The sequence below is a fragment of the Microtus oregoni genome, unplaced genomic scaffold (genome assembly GCF_018167655.1).
Source record: "Microtus oregoni isolate MIOR12 unplaced genomic scaffold, Mior012 000029F_ref0000214, whole genome shotgun sequence".
Classification (NCBI taxonomy): domain Eukaryota; kingdom Metazoa; phylum Chordata; class Mammalia; order Rodentia; family Cricetidae; genus Microtus; species Microtus oregoni.
In genome coordinates this window covers 15,448,695-15,475,278 of record NW_024543088.1, presented here as the reverse complement: position 1 = coordinate 15,475,278, position 26,584 = coordinate 15,448,695, and the positions used below count along the sequence as shown (strand labels likewise).

Sequence of the window (26,584 nt, the reverse complement as noted above, 5' to 3'; positions counted from 1 at the left end):
AGCCTCAGCAGCAAACACACTCCCCACTGAGTTGTCTCACTGCCCCTCATTCAATAGACACTCACTAGCACCCGCACGCTGTGCTTTATTCTGAGCTCAAGATACAAGGAAAAAATTATCCTCTGCCCTGGGCTTTTCTATTCTAGGATTCCTGGGGCGGGGATGGACAGAGTAGGTGCCCTGGATGCCTCTGATTGTAAGTATGTATTTGACAGTGCATCCACAGAAGTGAAAAACGGACTTGAGAACTATGGATCCCCCGTCCTGCCAAGGTCCAGTCTCATCTGTGATGGCGAGTATTGCTTAAGGCTAGCCTGGATTACATGAGACCCTGTTGAAAAGGTGGGATAGGAGGAAGGAAAAGAAAAAAAGAAACAGAAAAGGGGATAGAGAGAAAAAAACTTCCATGTGGTACACTTCCCACACACCTCCTTCTCCACTAAAGAAACCACACGAGGCTCGTGTCCACTTCACCATTCACTTTTATCATCACCATCAGCAGCAACATCACTATCACCTCATTCCCTGTTTCCAGCCCCTCATCTTGGACTTGCCCCCTGCCCTCTCGCCAGCCCCATCCCTCTGCCCCAGCACATGGCAGACCAGCTCAACTCTCAAGACCTCAGGCACCAACCCCCAGGGTACAGCAACGGGCTGCTGTCCAATCTATGCCTGCACACTGGCAGTGACACGTTGTTCCCTCTCGAACATCCCACGAGCCACAGGCAGAGCCACAGGAGCAGCTGGTGACTGCTAAGCCTGCAAAGAGAGAAGCCCCTGAGAAGCTGAGAAACTGCAGGAGTGGGCGGGGGAGATGGGCTGAGGAGGCTGGAGGCTGTTGCCTGGGAAGTAGAGGGTAAAATGACGGGGTGGAGGGCTGATGGAGACCTGGAGCTGGGCTGGGAGCAAGAAGACTGGAGGGTGGGACAGAGTCCTAAGGAAGTAGATATTGGGGACCGAGTTGAGGAAGCAGAGGAGTCTCAGGGGACGTCCAGAAAGTCTGAGCAACAGTTTGCACTCACCTTCTGGGCAAGAGGCCAAGTCCCCTCTGGAAGAGACTGTCCGGCATCGGATGCCACCGCTGATTACTGCTTCTGACCCTGCAGAAAGGAGGGCGGAAGGGGTGGTAAAACGAGGCTGTCCCAACTGCATCCTTGCGCGGGGAGACCTCCGGGTTTGACACTAGCAAAGGAGTCAAACCCTTCCCATTAGAGTGGGGAGATGGCTCAGTGGGTAAAGAGTTTGACTCACAAGTGCGAGGACCAGAGCTCAGATTCCCTGAACCCACCTAAAAGCCAGGCAGGCATGCGTAGGGCCACCTATAAACCCGGCGTCCAGGAGACAGACAGACATGGGGTCCCCAGAACAAGCTGCCTAGACTCTCCCAAGCCCACAAGCCCTGGGTTCAACTGAGGGACTCCGCCTCAACAAAGTAGAGAGAAATCAGGGATGATGGCTCTACGTCAGCTTCAGGCATCCCCATGCCGATGCACACACATGCACCTTCACACATGTGTACCACATATATACACATACACACACACATGTGCAGCACACTTGTGTATAGTAAAATAATTTGTCCCCCGAGAGGATAGAATGGTGGCTCACACCTGTACTCCAAACACTCAGGAGACTGAGGCAAAAGGAACAGGGGCTGGAAGACTTCTTGAACTGCAAATTGAAGCCTTTTGGGGGTGAGGGGAGGTTTGGGGGTGATGATGGGAAGGAGTTAGGTTGTGGGTTGGAGCTGTGATTCAAGGTAGGGCAGGGTGGGGTTGGGTTGGAAGCTGCAGACTGGGTGAGTTTAGCCTTGCAGCTGGGTGGGTCTGTGATGAGACTCCACGGGGATGAGATAAGCCTGTGAGGCCCTCAGCAAGGTTGGGTGGGGGGCTCCTCACATAGGGAGCTGAAGCTTTGCTTGATCTTCTTGTCAATGGCTTTATCCATGGAACAGAGTGACCTGCTGGAGTCCAGCAACCCCGGGACAGGGAAGAGGAGGAAGAGGAGGAGAAGCGAGAGGTTTTTCATCCTGTAAGTACTGCAAGAGACAACCAAGAGCCCCACCTTAGATCAGACCCTTCCCACGCTGGAGAGAGCCAGACCACAATGGCCTTTGGTACCTGTGGAACACAGGAATGGACATTCAGTGACCCTAGGTACCCCACATCAGAGCTCCGACTAGGGAAGGGCTGTCACTTACTGTGGCAGTGGACTCAGCGGGACACAAATCAGGTCTGGCCATGAGCTCCTGTCCCACAGCTCCTTTTTGTAGACCTCTGGACGGAGCCCATCCTGCCTTGGGTAATAAGTCCCTTGGCCCCTTGGCCCTTGCCCTCCATTGCCACATCTGGGCCAAGAGAAGCAGACTCTAGAGACCCCAGAGGAGGTACTTCCCTCCTGCACAGCCCCTCCTGCATCAGGTACTGCTCAGGAGGTGATATCTGCGGATAACTCCAGGGACCAGAGTGGGAGAGGCAGGGGTAGGAGTCAAGGCTTTACCTTCAGGGAGGGGCTGGACATTCAAACTGAGACAATGTCCCTGTGTGACCACAGCTGTCGTGTATGTTTCTTTGTTTGGTTGTAGACATACTCTGTAATCGAGTCCTACCACCTAAAATCTAGACAAGTGCTCAGTTGCTGAGTCACATCCCCAGCTCCTCACTAGGGGATTCTAGGCAGGCCCCTAACTCTGAACTATGTCCCCAGCCACTTAGCTGAAGAGTCTCCGCAGGTGCTTTCTGCCTGGGCTACACCTCCAACCCCTCAGGGCTGTACTCTATGCAGATAGTCTACCATGGAGCTTCCAGCCCCACACCATAGGAGTGTAAGCAGGAGCTTTACCATGAATTTAAGCCCCCAGCCCTTCTTGGAAGGTTCCAAAAGTCACTCTAGCTGTCAGCCATCACCTGAAGCTCGTCACTGGGGGATTCTAGGCAAGAGCTCTACGTTCTGGTTCAGGGAGCAAGGGGCCAACCCTCTGGGTCCTTTGGAAATCCCTCTTTCTCACACGTAACTTAAATGATAACCACTGGGTGGTCATAGTTCTGGTCCGAATACAGAATATTCATGTATATAAATGACTCAGTGGGACTGGTTTATTTTCTCACTTTAAAAATATTATTTAGAAAAAAATATTTAGTTGTTATTGTATTGTGTGATTGTGTGTATGTGTGTGCACACGCGCGCGCACCATGCCTTGGTGGAGGTCAGAGGACGACTGAACTCAGGTTGTCAGGTTTGCAAACTGTTGGACTTGGACTTGTTGCACTGACCTCTCTCCATCCTCCCCCCCCCACACACACACACAGGGTTTCTCTGTGTACAGCCCTACTGTCCTGGAACTTGACTGGTAGATCAAATTGGACTTGAACTCACAGAGATCCACCCACCTCTGCCTCCCAAGTGCTGGAATTAAAGGAGTGCGCCACCACCACCCAGCTCTCCATCTTTAATGAGACGGCGACTGATGCGAAATTGAGATCGGCAGAGGAAATTATAAATCAGACGAATGAAAAGACTTTAATATGCTGGCTGTGATGAGCAATATTCAGGAGTTGGTTATCTCCTACCATGTGGGTCCCAGGGATTAAACTCAGATCCTCAGGCCTAGATGCAGGTTCCTTCATCAGCCATCTCATCAGTCCCAGTGCAGTATTATCAAGAAGGGCAAGGCAGCAGTGCTTATAACCATAACACTTGAGAGAGAGTTAGAGGTCCGAGGTTTGGGAGTTTAAGATCATCCTTGGCAACATAGTGCGTCCCTGGCCTGCCTGAACTACATGAGACCCTGTCTCAAAGGCCTGATATTATGACCATAGCTGGGTTTTGGTGAGGAGTGCTACCACCATCACTACGATGCAGCTCAGGGGGGAAAGAAAAAACCTTTAACTGGAGTCAGAGAGCTGGCTCAGCCATTAAGAGTGTCTACTGCTGCTCTGGTGGAATTTAGTTCCAGCATCCACATCAGGTAGATCACAAACACCTATAAACTCCAGTACCAGGAGATCTAACGCCCCCTTCTGGCCTCTGTGGGCACCTACACTCACATGCACATATATGCACACATAGACATAGATGGAAAAGAAAAATCCTCAACTGGTAAGCCTAGAGGCTGAGCCCAGTGACACCATCGTGTCAAAGGCAAAGATCCAAGGCAAGAACAGCATCTCCCCAGCCCAAATCAGCACAAGTTGATCTTTGTCAGCAAGAAGCTAGAAGATGGCCAAGATGGCCACGCCCAGGGGAATCTGCCCTGTGCCTGCTTCATCTCAGAGGCGGGGTGCATATTCTTGTAAAGCCCATCACTCTGGAGGGGGAGCCCAGTAATACCATTGAGCTCATAAAAGGGCAGAAAGATGGACACATCATTCTCAATACACCCAGACAGTCCTCTGGCCTGGAGGGAGGGTACCTTCTTTTTCCCTCTTTTAAGTATTTGACAAGTTTCATTTGTTATACTTGAAATAAACAGCTTGTACTTGCCAGGCAGTGGTGACGCACGCCCTTTTAATCCCAGCACTTGGGAGGCAGAGGCAGGCAGATCTCTGTGAGTTCGAGGCCACTCCACAGAGTGAGTGCCAGGACAGGCTTCAAAGCTACACACAGAAATTGTCTCAAAAAAACAAAATAAAACAAAAAAGCTTGTGCTCCCCTCGCATCTGTATTATTACCTATAGCCTCAGGTTGCTGTTGGTTTTAAAGAATCATCTTTAATAATGAAAGGCAAAAAGAAAGATTTCCCCAATGTGACCAGTGTCGTTTCTACTTTTGTTTGTACTTCTAAACTTCTAGTTGTGTGTATGTATCTGCTACATGAGCGCCATGCCCATGGGAGCCAGAAGAGAGCACTGGGTTCCTTCGAACTGGAGTTACAGGTGGTTGTGAGCCACCATGTAGGTATTGGGAACCAAACTTGGGTCTTCTGCAAGAGCAGCCAGTGTCCGTGTTGGTTTTTGGATTGTTTGTGTTTGCTTGTTTGTTTTCACAGGTCTCAAGTATCCAAATCTGTCCTTGAACTCCTCATGTGGCCAAGGGTACGAAAAGAGTAACCTTGCCTTGAACTAATTTTCTTTATATTTTTGTTACGTGTATTTATATTTTATTTATGTGTATAGGGGGTTGTGACCCTCAAAGAGCCAGAAGTGGGTGTCAGACATGGGTACTGGGACCCAAACATAGATCTTTGAGAACCGCAAGCATTCTTAACCACTGAGCCATCTCTCCAGCCCCAACCTTGAACTTGTGATCTTGCTGCTTTAACCTCTCCAATGCTAGGATTCCAGTCTCCTTTTGCCAAGCTCCATCTATGTTGGACTGTGTTAAGCCTGACACCTTGTTTTCTCCAAGCTACATCTCCACTTCCTCTTCTCCTTGACTTAACAAAGTGTCCCCATGTTAAAAGGAACCCCTAAACACACAACTTTACAAAAAAAAACTTCCTTAAATTGATCTTGTGTGTGTGTTGTATGTGCAGGACTGTGTGTGATGTATGTGCCTGTGTGCATATGCAGGCACAAAGATGCAGAAGACAGAGAAGCATGCCAGGTGCCCAGATCCATCACTCCTGGCCTGATTCCCATGACGCGTGATCTCTTACTGAACCTGGGCCTAGACCAATAGTCAGAGAGCCTTGCAGTCCTTCTGTCTCAGCCACACTTATGGCTGGGGCTAGAGGCAAGCACACAACTAACTGTAGCTTTTCCCATGGGTGTGAGAGATGCACACTCAGGTCCTCATCCTTGAGCAGCCAGAGCTCTCACCCACTGGGCCATCTCCCCAGCTACAGTCCTTGCGTTTCTACTGCCAGGAGTAACTAAAGTAATGGGTCGTGGATTTATGGAGCAACTTAAAACTTCCTCCAAAAGAAGAAGTCTTGAGGGAGGGAAGGAGTGGGGCCAGGACCATCTGGTTACCGTTTCCTGAAATGAAGTTGAGCCATCCTCCTTCCAACTCCCTCCTCCCATCTCTTCAGCCTCTGCCATTAACCCCGATGACTACACATGTACCGCAACGCTCCCTCTCAACTCTTGCAAGAGTTGTGTGCAATTTTACAGATGGCACAACTGATGTCACGTGAGGTGGACGCACATTCAAAAGGCTACTGGGACAGCTGGGGAGGTGGCTCAGTCAGGAAAGTGCTTGTTCTGTAAGCATAAGGATCTAAACTTAACTCCTCAGCATCCACAATAAAAACAAAACTATACTTATAATCCCAGTGATGGGGAGGCAGAAACAGGAGGATCCCTAGGGCTGGACAGCCAGAGTCTAGCTTGAATCAGCAAACTTCAAGTTCAATTTTTAAAATATCACCCTGCCTCAAAAAATAAAGGTGGAGAGTTAGGTTGTGGTTCAGGGAAAGAGCCCCTGCCTAGAATTCCCCATTGAGGGGCTGGTGTGTAACTCAGGGGAAAAGCAGCTACCTAGAATACCCCATTAGGGGCTAGGGCATGGCTCATGGGAAGAGTCCCTGCCTAGAATCCTTCTGTAAGGGATTGGGGTATGGCTCAGGGGAAGAGCCCCTGCCTAGAATTCCCCAGGGAGGGGCTGGGGTGTGGCTCAGGGGAAGAGCTCCGACCTAGAATCCCTCAATGAAGGGCTGGAGCTTGGCTCAAGGGTATGCCAAGACCTCAGGTTCTATCCCACGCACCGTGCACAAACACAAGATAGAACTGTGTACAGCCAATTACCATGTGCTGCTAACCTTAGACCCAGAGGACATCACCCTTGCCTCAGAAAGGACATCCTTTCCCCTACCAGGCCATTCCCTCACCCCAGACACATTTTCACAATGTTCTTGGCAGCAAGGAGTCGTCAGTCAACTTGTGTTGCCAGATTTGAGCAACTTCAACAACACAAAAATGTTCTGGACGGAGAATTTGATGGCTATTGTTTCTTTCTTTTTTCTTTTTTTAATTTGTGCAGCAGTGAGGACTGAATCTAGGGCCTTAACCACGCTGAACCAGTGCCATACTGCTGAGGCACGCTCCACCCTCACTATTGGGTTCCAAGCAGGGGCTGTACCTCTGAGCCATGTCCCCAGTTCCTTTCCGGGAAACTTCAGGCAAGCACTCCACTGCTAAGTCATGCCTAGAGCCCCACCTAACACCTTACCTGGAGAGTTACTGAGGGCTAGGGACATGCCCTGAGAGGACAGCATAGGCCCCTTGTTATGAGGCAACAGGAAGGATCCAGCAAGCGCAGCATTTTCCTGGCTACTGATCACTGAATCAAATTAAAATGGATGCTGTTTGTTTACGGAAGACAGGAAGGCAGGGGTGGGAGCCCATAGATGCTGGGAGACCCATTATGGAAGGTGCCAAGGAAGCCAGCAATCAAACCCGGAGTGTGGGACACTCCACAGTCCGGGAAAACAACATGTAGCAAGTAATGCTAATGCGGTGACACTTGAGCTAAGGGGAGGTAGCAGGAGAGCTGCAGGCGCAAAAGCCCCTGGGACAGGAACAAAGTGTCACTGGTTAGAGGAAGGTCAGCGAGTTCCCCCGAGGGGTTTACCCACGTAACACAGGAAGCAAGAGCGGACATTTTATTCTCATAGAGATTCTTTGTATTGTGGAAGGTGTGCCAAGATATCAGATGATGACATTTACTATGGGGGACAATTAATACTTGCCAATCAAGATTTGTGTCTGGTACAGACACTGTACTGGCTAGTTTTATGTCACATTGATACAAGCTAGAATCATGAGAGGAAATACTTCCTTTGGGCTGTATTAATCAGAGATTAATATGGAAGGGCCCATCCCATTCATTGTGGGTGGTGTCACCCCTGGGTTGGTCGTATTGGGTTCTATAAGAAAGCAGGCTGAGCAAGCCAGTAAGCAGCACCCCTCCATGGCCTCTCCATCAGCTGCTGCCTCCGGGTTCCTGCCCTGTGTGAGTCCCTGCCCTCACTGCTTTTGATGATGAACTGATATATGGAACTGTGAGTGAAATAAACCCTTTCCTCCCCAAATTGCTTTTGGTCATATTTCATCACAGCAGTAGTAACCCTAAGACACACACATCGCTTCGAGTATCATTAGAAGTTAAGGTGGCTGCCTGGTGGTGGTGGTGGCACATGACTTTAATCTGAGCACTCGAGAGGCAGAGGAAGGTAGGTCTCTGTGAATATGAAGCCAGACTGGTGTAAAGAGCACGTTCCAGGAAAGGCTCCAAAGCTACACAGAGAAACCCTGTCTTGGGGCAAAAAAAAAAAAAAAAAAGAAAGAAAAGTAGGCAGGGACAGTGGATCTACCCCTGCCTTTTAATCCCAGCACTGCCCCCACCCCCACCCTGGTCCACATCGTCTCACAGTCAAGACAACATAGTGTGATGAGATTTTTTTTTTTAATAAAAAAGTGAGAGTAGCTTGAGCAACAGAGTTTTGCTTCTGTTGAGCACCAAGGACTAATCCTTAGTCCACGTAAAGTCGCTTAAACCCTGATTACAATCTGGAATGAGCAAAGAAACTGGAAAGTTGAGCTGCAGCATCCCCTGGCGCTCGTCTTGCTTAACTACACAGATTCTGGGAAAGAAACCGCAGTTTTCCACCAGGGATCGTAGAGCTTACATTTTTACCTTTAGAATTACCTCCCATGCCAGAACACCCCAGCACTTCCGAGCCTGAGGCAAGGGGATAGCGAGTTCCCGGGCAGCCTGAGCTACAGAGCAGGAAAAACACCCTTCATCTCCCTCCACTTAACACCGACCCCTTCCGCACTGAATCTAGGACAGCTGGTCTCCGGGGTGGGGGCGGGATAAGTCTGCGACGACCCACTTCCTCCCACACAATTATTATTCATCCCACAGATTTCATGATCTTTCTGTCCCGAGTTGGGGCGCTCAGAACAATCCGGTTAGAATACCAGGGGCTCGTGTTCTCAACCGTTCTGGGAATTGTCTTTAGATTCCCTCGACTTAAATGAACTCGCAATCAAAAGGAGCCTTCTTGCTGGCTGCAACTCTTCATAAAGCATAGTTCACAAGCCCAGAAGGGGACCCAAGAGAAGTAAACATCGCACCGCCAAGGGGCGCTACGTTTGGCTCCAGCCCAGCCCACAACCATGGTGTCCATTTATCAGTAACCAAAAATCTTGACGGGCCCTGTACTTCTCACCTTATTCTAAGGTCAGGGATGGAACCCGGGACTTCCGGCAAGCTCTAGAGTCCCAGCATCAATGGTCAACACTCTACTTCCACGTTTTCAGCTTTGCAGCCTTGAGCTCCCCATGCCCTTCTACTCACATCATCCCCTCCAGATGAAACACGTTGGGGTGCCTTCCATCCTGTCCACACCTGTCTGGTTGTGTCCCCAGAGGGATGGACCCTTCTCTGAATTATTCACAGTGAAACACGTCTTCTGTCACCCAAATGTTGTGGGCTAAATTGTATCTGTTCCCCAGAGTTAGATGCTCATGTCCCAACCCTTAGTATCTCAAGATGACTGATTATTTTATCTATATTTAGAAACAAGGTCTTTTAAAAGATAATTACAAAAAACAAAATGAGGCCAGAGGGTGGGCTCTAATCCAATATGCGATGTCGTAAGAGGAAACTAGGACACCTGTAAGGAGCTACGCGAGGACACAGGGAAATAGCCGACCTCAGAGCTGGAGATGTGGCTCAGCTGGAAGAGAGCTTGCCTAGCACGCTTGAAGAACTGTGTTCATCCCCAGCACTGCATAAACTACATGGTGGTGCTCAGCTGTAACCCCAACAGTAAGGCAGAAGAACCAGGAATTCAAAGACATCCTTGGCTATTTAACAAGGCCAGCCTGGGGCTACAGGATACCCTTCCTTGAAACAAAAGATGGTCATCTAGAAACCAAACAAGCCAACACCCTGGGTAAAGACCAAGCTCCCAGAGCCATGGGACAATAAATTCCTGTTAAGTCATGCAGAGTGACGTGCTTTTATTTATTTGTATTGTGCATGTGTGCGCGCGCTCGTGTGCACGTGTCTGGGTTCACACTGAAGCCATGAGAGAGCACTGAATCCTTGGAGCTGGAGCTACAGACAGTTGTGAGCCACCCAGTGCAGGTGTTGGGAACCAAATTCTAGTCCTCTGTAAGCAGCAAGCACTCTTAACTTCTGAGCTGTCCAGACCCTGGGGATACTTTTTAAGTTGACCCTAAGAAACAAATATATCTCTACTAAAAGCTCTGAGAAGACCTGCAATTCAAGTCTACAGGCATACCTTGGGGTTGGGCCAGTGGGGATATGTTTGCTGTGTGTTTTAAATGCTTGGTCCAATTCCTGGAATTGTGGCTGCAAGTTAAACTTGCAATAGCTTCTGGAAGGTTGCAGGGAAGTCAGGATTCAGGCTTACTCTACCTTCTATTTCTGGGGCTGGAGAGAGGCCTGTGGTCAAGAGCACTGCTACTCATGTAGAAGAACCAGGTTTGATTCTTAAGAGCCCACATGGCAACTACAACCGTCTATAACTCTGGTCCCTGGGATCCAACACCCTACTCTGACCTCTGCAGGCATTGCATGCATATGCACAAACATACACGCAAGCAAAAACATTCATACACATAAAATAAATAGAAACGTTAGAAACTGTTATATAAGTCTAAAGCACTCTAGTTACAATGGGGTCCCAGCCCTGCCACCCCCTGATCTGCAGCTTTCTGCTCTCTCCTCTGCAATCTGTCTGCTAAAATAGGACCTTGGGTATTGGATGGTTCCCAGCAAGATAGCCAGGGCCTTATAAACTTGCAGCCAATACAGAACCTACAGCCCAGGTTCTCAAATTTCACAACAGCTGACAATGTGGCTGGGGGCCAGGGAAATGTTCTGAGCAGGGCAGTAAAGAATGGGAGGTTTGCAGCGCAGGACTGGCTCAGTATAGCCCCCTCTGGGAAGCAAATGAGGTAAGCCCTGAGGGAAAGACCAAGGGAGGAGTTTATTTCTCTGGAACCGGAGAGCACAGAGGCAGGGGCTGAGTCAAGGCAGGGCCATGTCCTCCAGCTTCTGATCCAGGGTCTTGAGGTCATCAAGGAAGCGGGTTGGAGTAAGGATGTGAGAAGAGCCTGGGCAGGAGGGCAAGGATGGGGAGGTACAAGTCCCGCCTGGGAGTCTGTTACTCCTGGCTAGTGTCCTGGCTGGTGAGAGCAATGCCCTGTCTTCTCAATGATTTAGGAGTCCTGAAGCTTAGGAACATGGGTGTCCCGGTCCCAGGTGCTTACTCCCCTGGGGACCCAAGCCCCAGCTCCTTAGAGACCCCAGCTTCCTGTCCCAAACCCAAAAACGTCAGAGTCTAATCCTAGGCCTTTAGGGACTCTTGAGTTCAGCCCCAGAGCCCAAGGGGCCTCAGAGTCCAGTCCTAGATTCCAAAAGACTCCAGAATCCAGCCCCGGGCTTTTAGGGACCCAGAATCGAGCCCCAGGGTCCAAGAAAGCTCAAATCCATCCCCAAGTCTTAAGAGTCTTAGGCCTTTTGGGATACCAAATCTAACTGAAGACTCCAAGGGACCCCCAAGTACAGCCCTGGACACTAAGAGTCCCCAGAGTCAAGCTCCCAAGGACCCCAGTTCTGGCTACTCACCTATAAGAACTTCCCACTTGCCTTCAGTAGCCCTGGTCACTTCATAGGCAGCCCTCATTTCAGACATGGCCACACCACCCACAATGTACACGATGAGCCTGGGCCCAGCCCGAGCCTCGATGCCAGCCTTTTTATGCCAGTGGCCAAAGCGGGCACTGCTGGGGTGATGGGCAGAGGTCAGTCCAGGCTGGTATTCCCAGTCCCCACCCCAGGCCTCTCCAGGATCCTCACCTGACAGCTGCCTGGGAGCTAGGCACAGGGGTAGGGTCAGACACGAAGGGCCACAGCTTTCGGTCCAGCCGGTCCTCCACCACATCCTGGGAGGCCAGACAGGAAGGGTTAAAGAATCCCAGCCAGTGGAGCCCAGGAACTGAAATGGCCTGGGCCACAGCACCACTGTCTATACTTCCTTGTCTCTCGGCGACCCAGGAGTCCAGGAAGCCAAGGTTCAAGGATGCTAGGCCCCCAAGCAGGAGGTACCAGGACCTTCCAAAGACTGGGAACAGAGGCCCCAATATACTACTATTTGATGTTGATGCTTAGGGGTACCAGGGTGGCCAGAGGCCAGCATAAGAAAGGCTTTTCTAGTAAGGCATTCCATTGAGGTCCCAATTGCTGGGGTGCAGTTTTACATGCCCACAGAGCAGATAGGGTGCCAGAGGTATGCTAAATAGTGAAGGATTTTCCACTAAGCCCCAAGGCTTAGCACTGAGAGCCTGGGTGGGCGGAGTGGAAGGCTTAGTGGGTAATGGGATCAGTAGAGAGGAACAGGGGCCCCCAGCATGTGTACCTCCATCACATCTTTGATGACCGGGGACCAACGGGACAGCTGGTAGGTGGGCTCCATGCGCTCCCTTCTCTCCAGCCGGCTGGAGGTCCCCGAACCCTACAGATGGGGCCAGGTGGGGATGGAATGGGGTTGGGAAGGGAAGGAGCCCATCACAGATGGGAAGGGACTACAGGTGCACAGAAAGATGGAGGCATGAATCAGAAAGACAGAGAAGCAGTAGCAAAAAGACAAAAAAAAAAAAAAAAAAAAAAAAAAAACAGAGACAGAGAGACAGAGACACAAAAAAGCAGAGAGAAGAGAGAATTTGAGAGATATAAACAGGCAGAGGCAGAAACAGAGGTAGACAGAGACAAGATACAGAGAGAAAGATGGGAAGATAGAGAGAGATGGGAGATGGATACAGAAAGACACAAATACAAGAGACAGATAAAAAAGACAAAGAAAGAAAGAGACAGATAAAGAAAGAGGCATGCAGACATGGAGATATAGAGATGGACACAGAGGGAGAGAGACAGAGTAGGAATGCAAAGGGAGAGAAAAAAAAACAGAAATGGGAAGGGAGAAACAGAACAAAGAAAAATAAGGAAGATGGAAGTCAGGTGAAGGATACAGAAACAGCAAGAGGCAAAGGACGAGCCAGGCATGGCAGGTCACATCTACAATCCCAGGAACTTCGGAGGTTAATGCAGGGGATGGCCATGAATCTGAGGCCAGTCTGAGTTATGGAGTGAGTTTAAGATCAGCCTTAGCATCCAAGTGGTGGTAACTCACGCCTTTAATCCCAGCACTAAGGAGGCAGAGGCAGGTGGATGTCTATGAGTTCGAGGCCAGCCTGGACTACAACATGAGTTCTAGGACAACCTGTGTACACAGAGAAACCCTGTCTTGGGAGGGAAAAAAATCAGCCTTAGTTTAGTTGCAGAGTGAATTCAAGGCCAACCTGAGCTACATAGTAAAAGCTGCCTCAGAATAAAAAGAATGCGTGAGAGACAGACAGACAAGAGACAGGGGGAAGGACAAGGGACAATGTCACAGGCCTGTGGCACAGCAGAATCAAGCAAAGTTGGACATGTAGGTCAGGGAAAGACAGACCTCAGAGTAGAACACAGGAAACCATCATGTGTGTTGAGTGGGGGAAGAGGCTTACTGTGGCCTCCAAAAGCCCAGTTTGACCCTGACTCCCATTAATGTTGACTCACTCTCCCACTTGCCCTGGAAGGCTCAGATCACACACCCCTACTGTACCAGCACCTAGGGGGTTCATTTCAGCTCTGCTGCCCATCATGTTAGGGAACTGGGGAGGGCCTTGGTACTCTTGGTCCCCAAAAAGCCACACCATGCTATACAGCCAGGCTGGACATGCATTATCCCTATCCTACAAGGGCCAAGCTCCACGGCTCATCAGCAAGCTCCCTACATACCGCAGAGTTGGTGACGGTGCCCCCCAGCTGCTCCAGATTCCGGATGAGGTTGCTGTGGTCCTGCACGTTGGCATGCTGAATCAGCTTGGCCAGGTTTTCCTCAGTCACACCTGGGGAGAGCAACAGGGTAATAAATAGTAAGTGACTGGTGGCATCCTGTGTGAAGAGATCTGTAAAGAGATCTCACAGGTAGGACATCTCCAGAATCCAGAAGCTTCTAGTGTTCATAGAAACGAAGAGTTGTAGATAGCTATCTCTGAAAAGGTAGAATGGGCGAATCTTCCAGAATTAGTTGAAGAAAGCTGGAGAAATGGTTGAGTGGGTTAGAGTGTCCGCAGCACAAGCATGAGATCCTGAGTTCAAATCCATAATGCCCACGTAAAAAGCTGGGTGTGGCCACAGAAGCAGGAAGATCACTGGGTACTTCTAGACCCAGGCCTAGGTCAGGTTCAGGGAGAGACCCTGTTGCCGAGACTTGAGACTTGAGGCCTGACCTGACGAGGGGCGGTGAGGGAATGAAGAAACCGAAACACTAAAGAAATCGGGCACATGTACAGGTCAGATGGACTGTGGACACCCATATGGAGTGGCACAGCTGCAAGTTTTTGTCCACATTGGTCAATCGTTTGAAAACGTTATACTTGGATCAGAGGAAGGCTTTGCCATTCCAAACCTGACCCAAGGAAGGTTTTGCCACCCCGTGGATCTGAAGCATTGGGTCCTTGACATGGCTGTGCCCATATCAACATTACACATCCACTCACAGCTTCCTCACACCCTGTCTCAAGGGAATAAGGCAGAGAATGATACTGGTATTCAGCAGGACTCCCAGTGTCATACTCTGGTCTTCCCACATGCGTGCAAAAAGACATGAATTCAACACCCAGTAGTCATATGCACCTGTAACCCAGTGCTTCAGGGATGGGGACCAGGTGGTCACAGACCTACTTGACTCCAGCCCAACACAATATTCAGGGAGAGACCCTGTCACAGAGGAGTACGAGAGAGGCTGATAGAGCAAGGTCCTGCTCTGGTCTCCCCCACGAGCACACAGCACATACAATGGACACGCACGCCCCTACACAGAATGAGTACAGGGACACGAGCTCCATGGAGGCCACAGATGGGGAGTCTTTTCTTGGCTGACTTTCCTTCTTTTTGTATTTGTACACGTATGTGTGTGCATGTGGGTGTTTATCCGTGCGTGTGCGTGTGCATGTGGATTTATGTAAACATGGAAGCTGAACACTGAAGACCATGGCTCTTCACCTTGTTTTACTCTCTCATTAGCTTGGAGCCTGCTCATTTAACTAGACTAGCTAACCAGCAAGCTCCAGGGGTCCACCTGTCTCCGCCTCCCTAGACCCTGGATTACAAGTGGGCATCGCATGGACTAGAGACATGGCTCAGCAGTTAAAAACACTGGTTGTCCTTTCAAAAGGGTTCAGTTCCCAGTAGCCATGTAGTGACTCACAACCTGGATCACAACTCCAGTTCCAGGGGATCTGATGCCATCTTCTGGTCTCCGTATGTACTAGGTACACACATGGTACACAAACATACATGTAGGTGAAGCACTCACTCATATAAATAAACAAATCTTTTAAAAAATGATTAATTGGAACAGGTTGGCTAGGGACATGACTGTGGGGGATTTTCCTAATGTCACAGCTGAAGTGGGAAGCCCTGCCCACTATTAGTGGCACTATTCCCTGCGGAGGGGATCCTGAACTATGCAGGGGTAGAGAAATAGGGCCGAGCACAAGCATGCATGCATCCATTACTCTCAGTTCAACTGTGGATATGAACAACTGCTTTGAGCTCCCACCACCCAGACCTCCTCTCGATGGCGATGTCTCTCTTAAGCTGGTCAGGGTATGTTATCACAGCAACAGCACCAGAAACTAAGACAGCGTGCTAAGGAATGAGGACCTTGGGACTGCAATGTTTCTAGGACTTGCGACTGTCCTTGGCCGTCCCCTTACCCACCGTTCCGAAGAAGGATGTAGAGCAACAGCACCCGGATCTTGTCGTAGGGTGGCACCGAGGCGTCCAGCAGCACCGGGACAATCAGCTTCATGGCATCCTTGATCTTCTCACCCTCGGCATCAGAGCCCATGGCCAGGTCCTGCATGGCATGAGAGTCAACTGTCTAGCCAGCTTCTAGGGGAGGCGGTGGGAGGGCGGCAGAGCAGGGGCAAATCAGGGACTTTGATAAGATGTTCCCACCCCGTCTCCTCCTAGAAGCGGGTCTCCTAAAGCTCATCTAACTGAGCACAGGCCATGCCCTCCTCATCATCTCCAACTCTCACCCATGTCTTATCTCTAAGCACAACTCTACTCACCTGTCCAAGACCTTCGCCAAGGCCCACACCTCACCAAGTTGCCTCCTTCCCAACCCCCGCCCCTCCGCAAGCTGACTGTAAACCCTCTATCTGAGGCCCTGCCCTTCCCTAAGTTCTCCCTCCCAGGGGCCCCAGGCCTTGTGTGAGCACCCCCTTGCTACCCCAGATTTGCCCCATGGAGGGCCCTGGCCACCCCTTTCAGGCTTCACTCCTCCCCAAGCTCTACCTTGTGGGGAGCCCCACTCCTCCCTTGGTTCTGCCTGCTGGAGGGCACTCCTCTGAGGCCCCACCTGTTCCACACTGCACAGCTTCTCCACGGAGCCTTTGAAACGCTTCATGCAGTCGTCTGCTAAGTGCAGGTGTGTAGAATACTGCAGGGTAGAGACTGGGTTAAGAGACACAATCGAGTCAGACATCCAGACTGAGCCCGGGGCTCAACCGTCCAACCTTACCTTGTTCAGTTCCTTCTGATACTGAGGCATCTTTTTCAGGATGTGAGACAGGTCTTTGATATTGGCCTGAAGTAGGGGTAGGAGAAGGTAGAGAGGGTAGGGGTGATGCCAAACCCCTGCCCTACATCTGGGGAGGTTCCACTCTGGTCTGAGGACACAGGCTGAGGCTCTGTCCCACCATGGACCGCTACCTTGTCTGTGGTCAGACGCTTGCTCTCGCAGAATGTCTTCAGGAGCTCCGTGACCTTCCTAGCCATGAGCAAGGGCAGGGGAAGAAAAAGGGTGCTGAGATAGTGGAGGAGGGCCTCTTTCTGATGGAGGACACCTAGATGCCTGTACCAGTTCCAGCCGTGGGTGTGCACTAGGGTGAAGTGCAGTTAGAAGCAGGGCAGGGATCCCCCTGAAGAATGTAACTCATAGGCGGATAATCATGACAAAGGAGGGCTGGACGCCTGGAGCCCTCCCTCTAGTACCCGTGCTATACTCTCACTTGGAAACATCCGCTATGTGCATGTGTCGAAGCTCCACCCACAGGTCATCATCTTCATCCAGGAGCACCGCCTTCTCCCGGGACTCACTCAGTCCTGTGGTCTCATACCTGGAGGGATAGGACATGCTGGAGGACGGGAGGGCCTAAGCTGACAGAGGAAGAGGTGGAAGGCATCTTCCTGGATTTGTCTACCTGTATGTGTCCTGTTCAATGTCCAGAAGATCATAGGCCATGGCCTGGAATGTGAGTTCATGTAAGAGCGGAGACACGGGGTCTGCTGCCCGGTCCATTATGAGTAGTTGTGAGCGGGTTTTCTCTGGACCCTGGGCAAGGAGAGAGGATGAAGGCACTCGCTGTGACCCTACAAAGCCTCCCTGGCACCCCCCTCAGCATCCCTCTTACCTCGCCCAGACTGGGAGTGTCTGCCTTGAAGGCATTCAGCTTGGCCAGGACAGCATGGGCCAGCTGGGCTGTGTCTTCTGGACCCCTGGAGGTCAGACATAGATAGGGGCATCAGGATATGGGGGCTGGGACGACTGGGCACAGATAGGAGACATCAAGGGTAGGAATGAGGACGGAAGGTAGGGGACTGGGTGAGGATCAAGTTAAAGACTGGACACAGGAGTCAGGGAGATAGCTAAGTTGGTAAAAATGACTGTCATGCTAGCATGAGGGTCAATTTCAATCCCCCAGGACCCACGTTTTAAAATTGTGCTTGAATTTGCAGCTCTGGGGAGGTGGAGACAGGGGGTCCTTGGGTCTCTCCTGCTAGTCCAGGCAAATGCAGAAGCCCTGGGCCCAGGGAGGAACCTTGTCTCAAAAACATGGTTAAGTGGTTAAAGGCTCAAACTGCTCTTCCAGAGAACCTGAGCTCTGCTCTCAGCACCCACACCCAGAGACTTACAGCCACCTATAACGATAGCCCAAGAGGTCGGGCACCCTCTTCTGGACTATGTAACAACACCTCACATACATAACCATACAAAATTTTGTTTGTTTGTTGTTTGTTGTGAGACAGGGTTTCTCTGTATAACAGCCCTAGCTGTCCTGGAACTAGCTCTGTAGACCAGGCTATCCTTGAACTGCCTCTGCCTCCTGAGTGCTGGGATTAAAGGCGTGTGCTACCACCACTCAGTTTTTTTTTTAAATCTTTTAAAAAAATAAAGGTGGATGGTGACTGAGGAAGACACCTGAGGTTGATTCTGACCTCCATACATACACACATGTGCACACACATGAAAACATGCATACACACAGAGAAAAATGGACACAGAATGAGAGTGAAGGTAAAAAGGTAGCACTGGGGTTGGGGAGGGGATGGGTCCCCACTTGCGGTAGCGAATGGATGGGTATTCCTGAAGGGTGGCACAGAGTGTGGCTATCTGCTGGGCCAATGCATCAAGCTGCCGTGCCCGCTCCCCTGCCCGGAATGGGCAGTAAAGGTTGTAGGTGCTGTGTGGGGCATCCAGAGAGAACACCTGGGGAGGACAGAAGTGTCATGGATACCCCCAACCCAACTTCCAGCTGCCGTCCCTGCACCTGCCAGGGGCCTTCGCTATCTTATGGAACCTGTTTCATCAGCTTTGAAGCAGGCTAGGGTAGCAGCTATGTTGAAAGGGAACAAAGACAGCTCTTTGTTCCCTCCCACTTTGGGGAATGAGACAATTCTGCCCTGTACTCCAGGCCGCCTGTTTGGAATGACCAGAGGGTTAACACTCCAGGCAAGGGCCTGCTAATTGTTCACTCCTTGTTGGTGCTGTCTGTTCTGGAGGGAGCTGGGCCATTTGGTCGAGGACAGTCCATCCCTTCCCCACCACAAGCTGGGGCTGTACCTGGGCCTCATAGGGGAGGAAGGCCAGGTGGATCTCTTTCAGTGTCTTCACCACCTTTGCCAGGCGAGAGCGGCCCAGTTCACTGAACAAGGGCTCAGGGCATGCTGGGATTGAGAGAGGGACCATCAGACCAATGTTCCGTCACCATAACCCCCACCTCATCACAGTACCCAACACCCCTGGTTCTCCTCACTCACTGTCAGTGAAGAAGACATGGGCTGCTTTATAGGTGAAGGTCGGTGTCCCCCGGAAGTCTGCAATCAGGGCCTGAACCGACTGAGGAATGCAGATTTCTGTTGGAATCAGACCCTGCACCCCAGACCTATCTTCTGCAGGGAGTCCTCAACTGATGCTCATCTCCCACTATGTACAATTGTGGAGAGGGGGGCTCACATACACACATACATTGACACATGCATGCCTTCTGACATGTACACTCATGCACACATACACACATATACATTCTGACATGTGAATACACAAACGCCTACAATCTGATATGTATATACATATAAACACATAAATTCTGGCATGTGCAGACACATATATGCACAAATACATACATTATTATGTGTACACACTGACATGTGCATACATGCACATATGCATTCTGACATGTACATATCCATATGCACCATATATATATATATATATATATGTGTGTGTGTGTGTGTGTGTGTGTGTGTGCGCACTGGGCACAGGTATACACACATATAAACACATACATTGGCATATGAATTGAATACACATGCATTGTGACATGTGTGTATGCATGCATCATATATGCACACACATGCATAATGGCATGGGTATCACACTCAGATACATGCATTGACATGTGCACCTTGCAAGCACACACAAACCCATGCACATGGAGGCTATCTCCTATAGGCACCTTCTCCGTGGGGCTCAGTAAATAAATGGCCTCCAAGCTGGGAATGGGTTCTCGCCGTTTGTTGATGTCTTCCACAACTAAAAGCAACAGAGGAAAAGACACACACGGGTGGTATGGGGAAAGAGACAGAGGGAGTCTCAGGTTTGGGGAACTGGACCCATGGTGGGGTGCTTTAAAGGGTTATACTACTCCCTTGGATCCCTAAACAGAAATAAAGACCTAAGGTTCCCCCACTTAAAGAGCTAAGAGTCGGGGCTCTTTCTGCATATCTGGAATAACATAGCCATACTCTTGGAGTCTATATACACTTGAGAACCCAGAGTTGCTGAGCAGTGCTGGTGCACACCTTTAATCTCAGCAATCAGGAGGCAGAGGCAGGTGGATCTCTGTGAGTTCTGGGAAAGCCAGGGCTACATAAGGAAACCATGTCTCAAAACAAAATAGAAATAAATAAATAAATAAATAAAGAGAGAGAGAGAGAGAGTGAGAGCCCAGAGTCCACCCACACTTCTTACAAGAACATCTATAGGAGGTGCACAATCATTGTTTGTTTATTTGCGGCAGGGTCTCACGTAGCCCAGGGTGGTCTTGAATTCACTAGCTAACTTAACTTCTGATCCTCCTGCTTCCACCTCCTGAGTGCTGGGATTATAGACATTTGATACCATGCCCATTTTATATGGTGCTGGAGACCGAACTCAGGGTTTTGTTCATTCTAGGCAAGCACTCTGCCAGTGGAGCTACATTCTCACCTAGGGGATTGAGCTGGTTACAGTCAATGAGGCTGACCCGTAAGGGTTGCAATCAGGAAGTCCAACGTGGACTTCTGTGCTTGGAGGAGGCACTTGGTCATATACTCTGGGTTATGTAGGGAGAACTATGAGCTGAACCAATCTAAAAGGATCCCATACTCAAGGGCTACACCCAGAGGTCCCACATTCAAGGGCTCAGGTTCTATCTGGGGAACACAAGGGCAGGCATCCACTCACTGGTGATGCCCTCCGCCAGGATGTCTGACATTTTACAACAGGATGACAAGATCCTCATGCTTGGATGGTCCATGATGAGCACCTGTCCAGATGGATGGACACACAGACATAGAAAGACACAGAAGGGTAAGGCAGGCAAAAAAAAAAAAGCCTGTAGCTGGTCCTACGAGGATCAGAGGCAATATCAGAGGCAATGGAGCACCCATCCACCCAGCCCAACCCCTGGGGATCAACATCTTTTTCGAGGAATTCTTGAGGGGACGTTCTGCCTTGGCCCCTACCTTCCACTCGCCATCCTTCTTAACGCTCCGGATGACTCCACTTAGAATCTCTACAGGGAAGGAGGAAGGGGAGAAGAGGGTTTGCGACACTCATCTTCTGGGCTGGACCCCAACCCAGATCCTGAGCAGCAGCTCCTAGCATCACCCCCAATTTACAGATAGGCACATTGAGGTTCTGTGAGGTCGGGTAACTTACCCAAGCACCCTCACGTCTAGGCGGTATAATGCTCGGAACACAGGTCCATCTTAGAGAACTGAGCGAATGGAAGTGAGGGTCTCCTGGTTCCCTTAGACTAGAACGCTTGGTTCCCAGCTCTGCGGGTTCTTATCGACCTCCAAGCCTCTTTTCCCCATCTCCCACTAACGCTTCTGTAGGGGAGGTTCCTCTCTAGCACTGAGGTACTACTGGGCCTTTCCACGAAACCTGTTCTGCCCAGAGGCAGAAGTAAGGGAAAGGGGAAAGAAAGGTAGCCTTGCCCAGAGCCTGGCCAGTGCACCAGAGTGTCAGTCCACTCTTATCAGGACGGAAGAAGCAGCTGAGGCCGGAACTACTGGAGGTGGGGGAGGGGATCCTCAAACCCTCTTTCTCCCCACCAAGAACCTGAGCCTGAAAGGCGAAGAAGCCTATCCTCAAATTGCAAGGAGCTCCTAGGCACGATGCAAAAGGGGGAGCGTCCCCTTCTCCACCCCCATGGGGAATGTGCACACCACCTGTGAACTCATACACTACTTGGGGTCGCTGACCAAGGCACTGTAGGACCTCCGGAGTCCAGTCCCTGAACTTTCCGGGTTAAGACACTCTACAGCCTATAGCTGGGGCAGACCCAGAGGTCTAGACTCGAGCCTGTGTCTCTCTTTCCTTGATCCTTTGAGTCCTTCGCGTCCCAACTTTGCTCCTCCGGCTGCATTTGAGGGGTGGGCAGCCCAGCTGGGCCCAAGTCCCCCGCCCGTCCCTCAAGAGTCAGGTGCTCTCCCCACCGTCAGGGTCCTGGGATCCCAGAATCCGTGCACCGCCCCTCTCCCGAGGCCTCCAGCCCCCCCTCCCCCCCAGGGACAGCCGAGGGAACACCAGAGCCCCGCCCTGGGGTGACACTCACTTTCCCCCACCACCGCCTTCAGCCCCAAGGGCGCCATCTTCCCCCAAGGAGTACGGCCGCTTCCGGGTCGGTCCCAAGGTGGGGGCGTGGCCCCGCCCGTCATCCATGTGGGCCCCACCCCGCGGGTTCGGGTCACGCCCCCTGCGCACCTGGTCCCGCCCCGTGGTCATCTGGTCTCTCCTTGCCTCCAGGAAGTTGGGTCCCCGCAGCAACAGTTTGAGGGCGGGTGCACTGACTGGGGCTCAGACGGACAATCCCCAGTTTGTGTGCTCCCTCGAGGAGTCCTTCATGGGACTCTTTAAGTGCTCTCTTGTTCACACACATTGAGATCCGTTTGCTCAGCGTGATGGCAGAGCAGTACAAATACCCATCTCACCTGGGTACCACTACCACCCGGTCCAGAAGCTCCTCCGTCTGTGATATAGTGTGCCCACTGAAAGGACAATGCGGCCTTCTAGATCTGGAACCATTAGAACAACTGCCGCTGTAATCCAAAGACTAGTAGCAAAGATCGGATAACAGTCGGTAGACTCCGGAGGCCTGGAGACCCCACCGCGTACTAGATACTTTTTCTCCAGTTTTCTCACAGCCTTAACATTCTGTGGGAGACCCGTGTTGAAACAGGAACATAGACGTAGGGTCTGTGACCTTATATCTGTGCCTGCTCATGAAGAAATGCCTCCCAGTCTTTTTATTGGCATATATTAATTGCACATGATAGTGAGTTTCACTACGATATTTTCATACATGCATATAATCTCTGTTGGTCATAGTTACCTTCATTCCTTCTTATGCCCCATTCTGGATGATCCCTTCCTCTTCCTAACTAGTCCCTGAAGGAGACACACACCCCGCCCCCGCTGCACAGTAGGGGCTCCCTCCCAGGCCCTGGATTAGGCACAAGCCAGGTCCAAACACCTGCTTTCACAGAGAGATCCTTTATTAAGCAGGGAAGAAAAAGTTAGAGTGGCTACTTTCAGACTCAGGCAGAAAAAACGGCAGCAAATGACCTTGCGGGTGTAACTTTTCAGAGGAGAAAAGAGGGAGGTCTGTTAGGATCTGCTAGAATGCAGTGGCATATTTTGATTGGACGTGTTAATTAGGTGAACCAAGGGGGGCTTTTGATTGTTGGACTTTGGTACTTGTCCTCAGCAAAGAGTCTGGCACAGGAAAGTGTCCAAATAAGGAGATAGACCTTGGTGGCTAGCTTTAGGGACACAATCTAATGATTTTTAGCAAGGCAGGGGGAAAGAGGGAGAAGGGAAAGGCCAGACAGAGTTACATGCTCAAGTGGGCTAGCGTCCCTTCAGTCACCTCTACCTGCTGTGTTTGTGTGTCCTGATGGGTTTTAACTGGGGTTGCTTACAGCAGCATCAGCAACTTACCAGTGGCTACATCACTGAAAAAAAAGTCTCACTCCCCTTCAGTTCCAATAGGTCAGAAAAGAATGAGGCTTTCTGAGCCTGTAACAATCATATCCACCCCAAATTCCTCCTTCTACTCCCCCAGATACCTCCCAATATGTAACCCTCCCCACTTGATGTCTTCTCTTGCTTGTTTGTTTTGTAACCCACTGTGTCTAGTTAGTGCTGCTTACTGGAATTTTGACTGATCGTGTTGGCGTGATCGTGTGCAGGGAACACCGTAAGCGCAGAGAGTGCACGAAGGTAACAACCATGTCGTGTCTGTGTTGTGCCCAGACTTCTTGCCCCCCCCCCCCAAAGAGACCACCAGGGAACCGGAACTTGGATGCAAAAGCGAAGTTTATTCCAAACAAGCCTACACACGAACTCTTCCTTTCACATCTATCTTGCTCTGTCAGTTAAACCTTGTAATTCAAGAGTCACCCAGATAAAAGACTAAAGGGATCACAGGGAAGAGCTGAAACCAGAGTCCCAAAGAAAGAACAGTTGCAAGGATGGATCGTAACAGTTTTAGAAACCTTGCTTTTGCATCCACGTCCCGGTTCCCTGGTCATCTCTTTGGGGGAAAGAAGTCTGGAAGCATCATTTCTCAGCACCCCCTCTTCCACAATACTTCCTGAGCTTTGAGGAGGTTCCTAGTTCTTAAAAAAATGGGGGAGGGGGTTGGGGGTCACGGTGACAGAGGATCAAACCCCGGATCTCATATGTACTCAGCAAGCACTTTACCACTGAGCAACAGCTCCAGATGTTTGTCACAGTGTTATCTCAAGAACCACACACACAGGGTGACAATTGTATCTCTGTGCTGATATGTCCATGTGCAGATTCAACGCTACACACATATACACACACACACACGGGGGTGGGGATCAAATTAATCTCAGAATGTCAGAGCCGAGCCTGCTTCCGTCGTTTCTCTAGAGAGGAGCTGACACCCTGTGACGGAGGGTGCGTCACCCATAGGCATGAGGTTGCAAATGTAACAAGTGATAGCTGTGGATGCGGACTTGCCAGTCTGAAAATAAATCTTCCAGGTGGGGCTGCAAATGGAGCTCGGTTGGTCGAGCACTTGCCTATCATGCACAAAGTTCAGGTTTCCGACCCCAGCACCACCTAAACCAAGCATGGTGGCCCACACATGTAATCCCAGCAACGTCTAGAGGCAGGAGGATCAGGAATTCAAGTCCATACTTGGCTACATAGCTGGTTAGTGAACAGGCTGGGAAACATGACATCCTGTATCAAAATAAATAAATAATCCTATAGGGAACGAAGGAGGGTAAGGGTGTGAGCTGTAAGTAAGTGTGAGAATGACTGACAGGAATGGGAAGTGACAGGAGCCGGAAGTGGCTGGCAGGAGTGGATAGTGGGTAGCAGGAGTGGGAGATGACCAATAGAGGCCAGAAGTGCTTATAGAAGCAGCAAAGGGCAGTGGCCAGACTTCTTGGGTCAAACTTGAGTGAAAATGAGGACATGATCGCTCCAAGGTATGGCTGAGAAGGATTTTATTGTAGATATGAGTGAGAGTATAGCCAGAAGCCTCTAGAAGAGCCCAGGGCAGAAAGAGAAAGTAGTAGAGTAGACCTGACCAGTAGACTGAACCAGGCCATGAGATGAGAGACAGGAAGAGCAAAAGAGGAAGAGAAGAGAGAGACAGAAGCAATCAGACCAAGAGAGAGAGCTTAGGACTCCAAAGCTGGGGGAGGGAAGTGAAGCCCCTGGGCTGTAGAGGTTTAGGGTAGGGGGTGAAGTGAGAATCGCAGAGAGGATTCAAGGATACTGAGTAAGTTTGGCAGCCAGAGTGTGCTTTGGTGTGCTACCAGGCACCTCTCAATTAACCGGTTTGGGACCAAACATTGAGTTTCTTTGAGACCAAACAAACTAAGCCATCCCTCTTTAGTGGATTTCTCAGGTCACAAGCCAAGATTTACAGTGAGAAAAATATCTCTCTCTCTCTCTCTCTATCTCTCTCTCTCTCTCTCTCTCTCTCTCTCTCTCGTCTCTCTCTCTCTCTCTCTCTCTCTCTCTCTCTCTCTCTCCCTCCCCTAAAGGACTCAGCAATATCTCCAGTCCTCTTTTTCATTTAAAACAGGGTCTTATTTAATCACCAGGCTGACCTTGAATTTGAAATCCTGCTGTAGCCTTCTGAGTGACTGGGATTACAAACCTGCATGCCCAGGACCAACCCACAAGATCTGACATGTACAGATGAACAAGGACGGTCAGCCACCTTTGTGGGACTTGGGGCCATTCCTTCTTTCTTTTTCTTCCTCCTGTCTCCTTTTTAACAGCTTTGCCGAAGTCATTCACTGGACCAGTGAGATGGTTTGTCAAGGAAACCTCTTTCTACCAAGGCTGACAACCTCAGTTTAGCCCAGGGCCCCACATGCTGGAAGGAGAGATCTGAAAGTTGTCCTCTGACCTCCGCATATGTGCCATGTATACAAATGAATGGCTTTTGGCATATTAAAGGGTATACATCTACTGCCACAATCCATTTGTTTGTTATTGTGTTAAACCTGAGAATTAAGAGGAGAAAAAACAAGTCCACAGTTGCCTGTGTTAGGTTTCAACCCTGTGACAAATGACTGAGGTGCCTATTTCGCAAATCAAAGTGGACCTGGCCATCAGGTTCTCCCTGCATCCTTCAGCCCCTACCTGTTACTGGGCCCTTCCGGATGGCGTACCCCACCCCCTACCCTGAACTCTCCAGCCAGACTGCCCTTGCCTATATAATCAACCATTTCAGTTACCTGCCCTCTTTGGACCTTTGGGCCTCCTGACTACTGCAACTGGTTCTCTTCTCTCCTCTCCCCTTCCTCTCCACCATCTCCTCAAATGGCAGAGCTCAGTCTGGTCATGTCCACTCTGGACTCTCCTAGATGTCCCTGTCCCTGGCTATGCTGTCCCCCATATCTCCAATAAACCTCCATCATACATAGGAGCAGTCATGTTTCCCTTCTTTTCCTTTTTATTTCTTTTTTTATTCAGTCTGATTAAAGCAAGCTATATTTTGGGGTG

At 50.3% G+C, this 26,584-nt stretch overlaps 2 protein-coding genes across 4 annotated transcripts; both read right to left on the bottom strand.

Annotated features, from left to right (window-relative positions):
• Window positions 1-549: 549 nt before the first annotated feature.
• Window positions 550-9,244, bottom strand: Retn (resistin). Its single transcript, XM_041678302.1, has 4 exons — window positions 9,116-9,244; window positions 1,899-2,038; window positions 1,023-1,100; window positions 550-759 (listed from the first exon to the last, which is right to left on the bottom strand). Exons 2-4 carry the CDS (start codon window positions 2,026-2,028, stop codon window positions 623-625), a joined length of 345 nt encoding a protein of 114 aa, XP_041534236.1. The 5' UTR covers window positions 2,029-2,038; window positions 9,116-9,244; the 3' UTR covers window positions 550-622.
• Window positions 9,245-9,867: 623 nt separating this feature from the next.
• Stxbp2 (syntaxin binding protein 2) lies at window positions 9,868-22,208 on the bottom strand. Of its 3 annotated transcripts, XM_041677952.1 has the most exons (20): window positions 22,140-22,163; window positions 21,239-21,296; window positions 21,043-21,092; window positions 20,762-20,843; window positions 19,773-19,849; window positions 19,075-19,153; window positions 18,878-18,981; window positions 18,375-18,523; window positions 17,448-17,532; window positions 17,238-17,368; window positions 17,046-17,153; window positions 16,747-16,804; window positions 16,556-16,621; window positions 16,394-16,474; window positions 15,748-15,886; window positions 13,759-13,868; window positions 12,338-12,433; window positions 11,779-11,864; window positions 11,548-11,705; window positions 9,868-11,033 (listed from the first exon to the last, which is right to left on the bottom strand). In XM_041677952.1, the coding sequence occupies exons 4-20, from the start codon at window positions 20,832-20,834 to the stop codon at window positions 10,948-10,950; spliced, it is 1,686 nt and encodes a 561-aa protein (XP_041533886.1). In that variant the 5' UTR covers window positions 20,835-20,843; window positions 21,043-21,092; window positions 21,239-21,296; window positions 22,140-22,163; the 3' UTR covers window positions 9,868-10,947. The 3 variants fall into 3 exon arrangements, with proteins under 3 accessions (XP_041533886.1, XP_041533884.1, XP_041533885.1); XM_041677950.1 differs by lacking the exon at window positions 21,239-21,296 and having other exon boundaries at window positions 9,869-11,033; window positions 22,140-22,208; XM_041677951.1 differs by lacking the exon at window positions 21,239-21,296 and having other exon boundaries at window positions 9,869-11,033; window positions 11,548-11,702; window positions 22,140-22,208.
• Window positions 22,209-26,584: the final 4,376 nt, after the last annotated feature.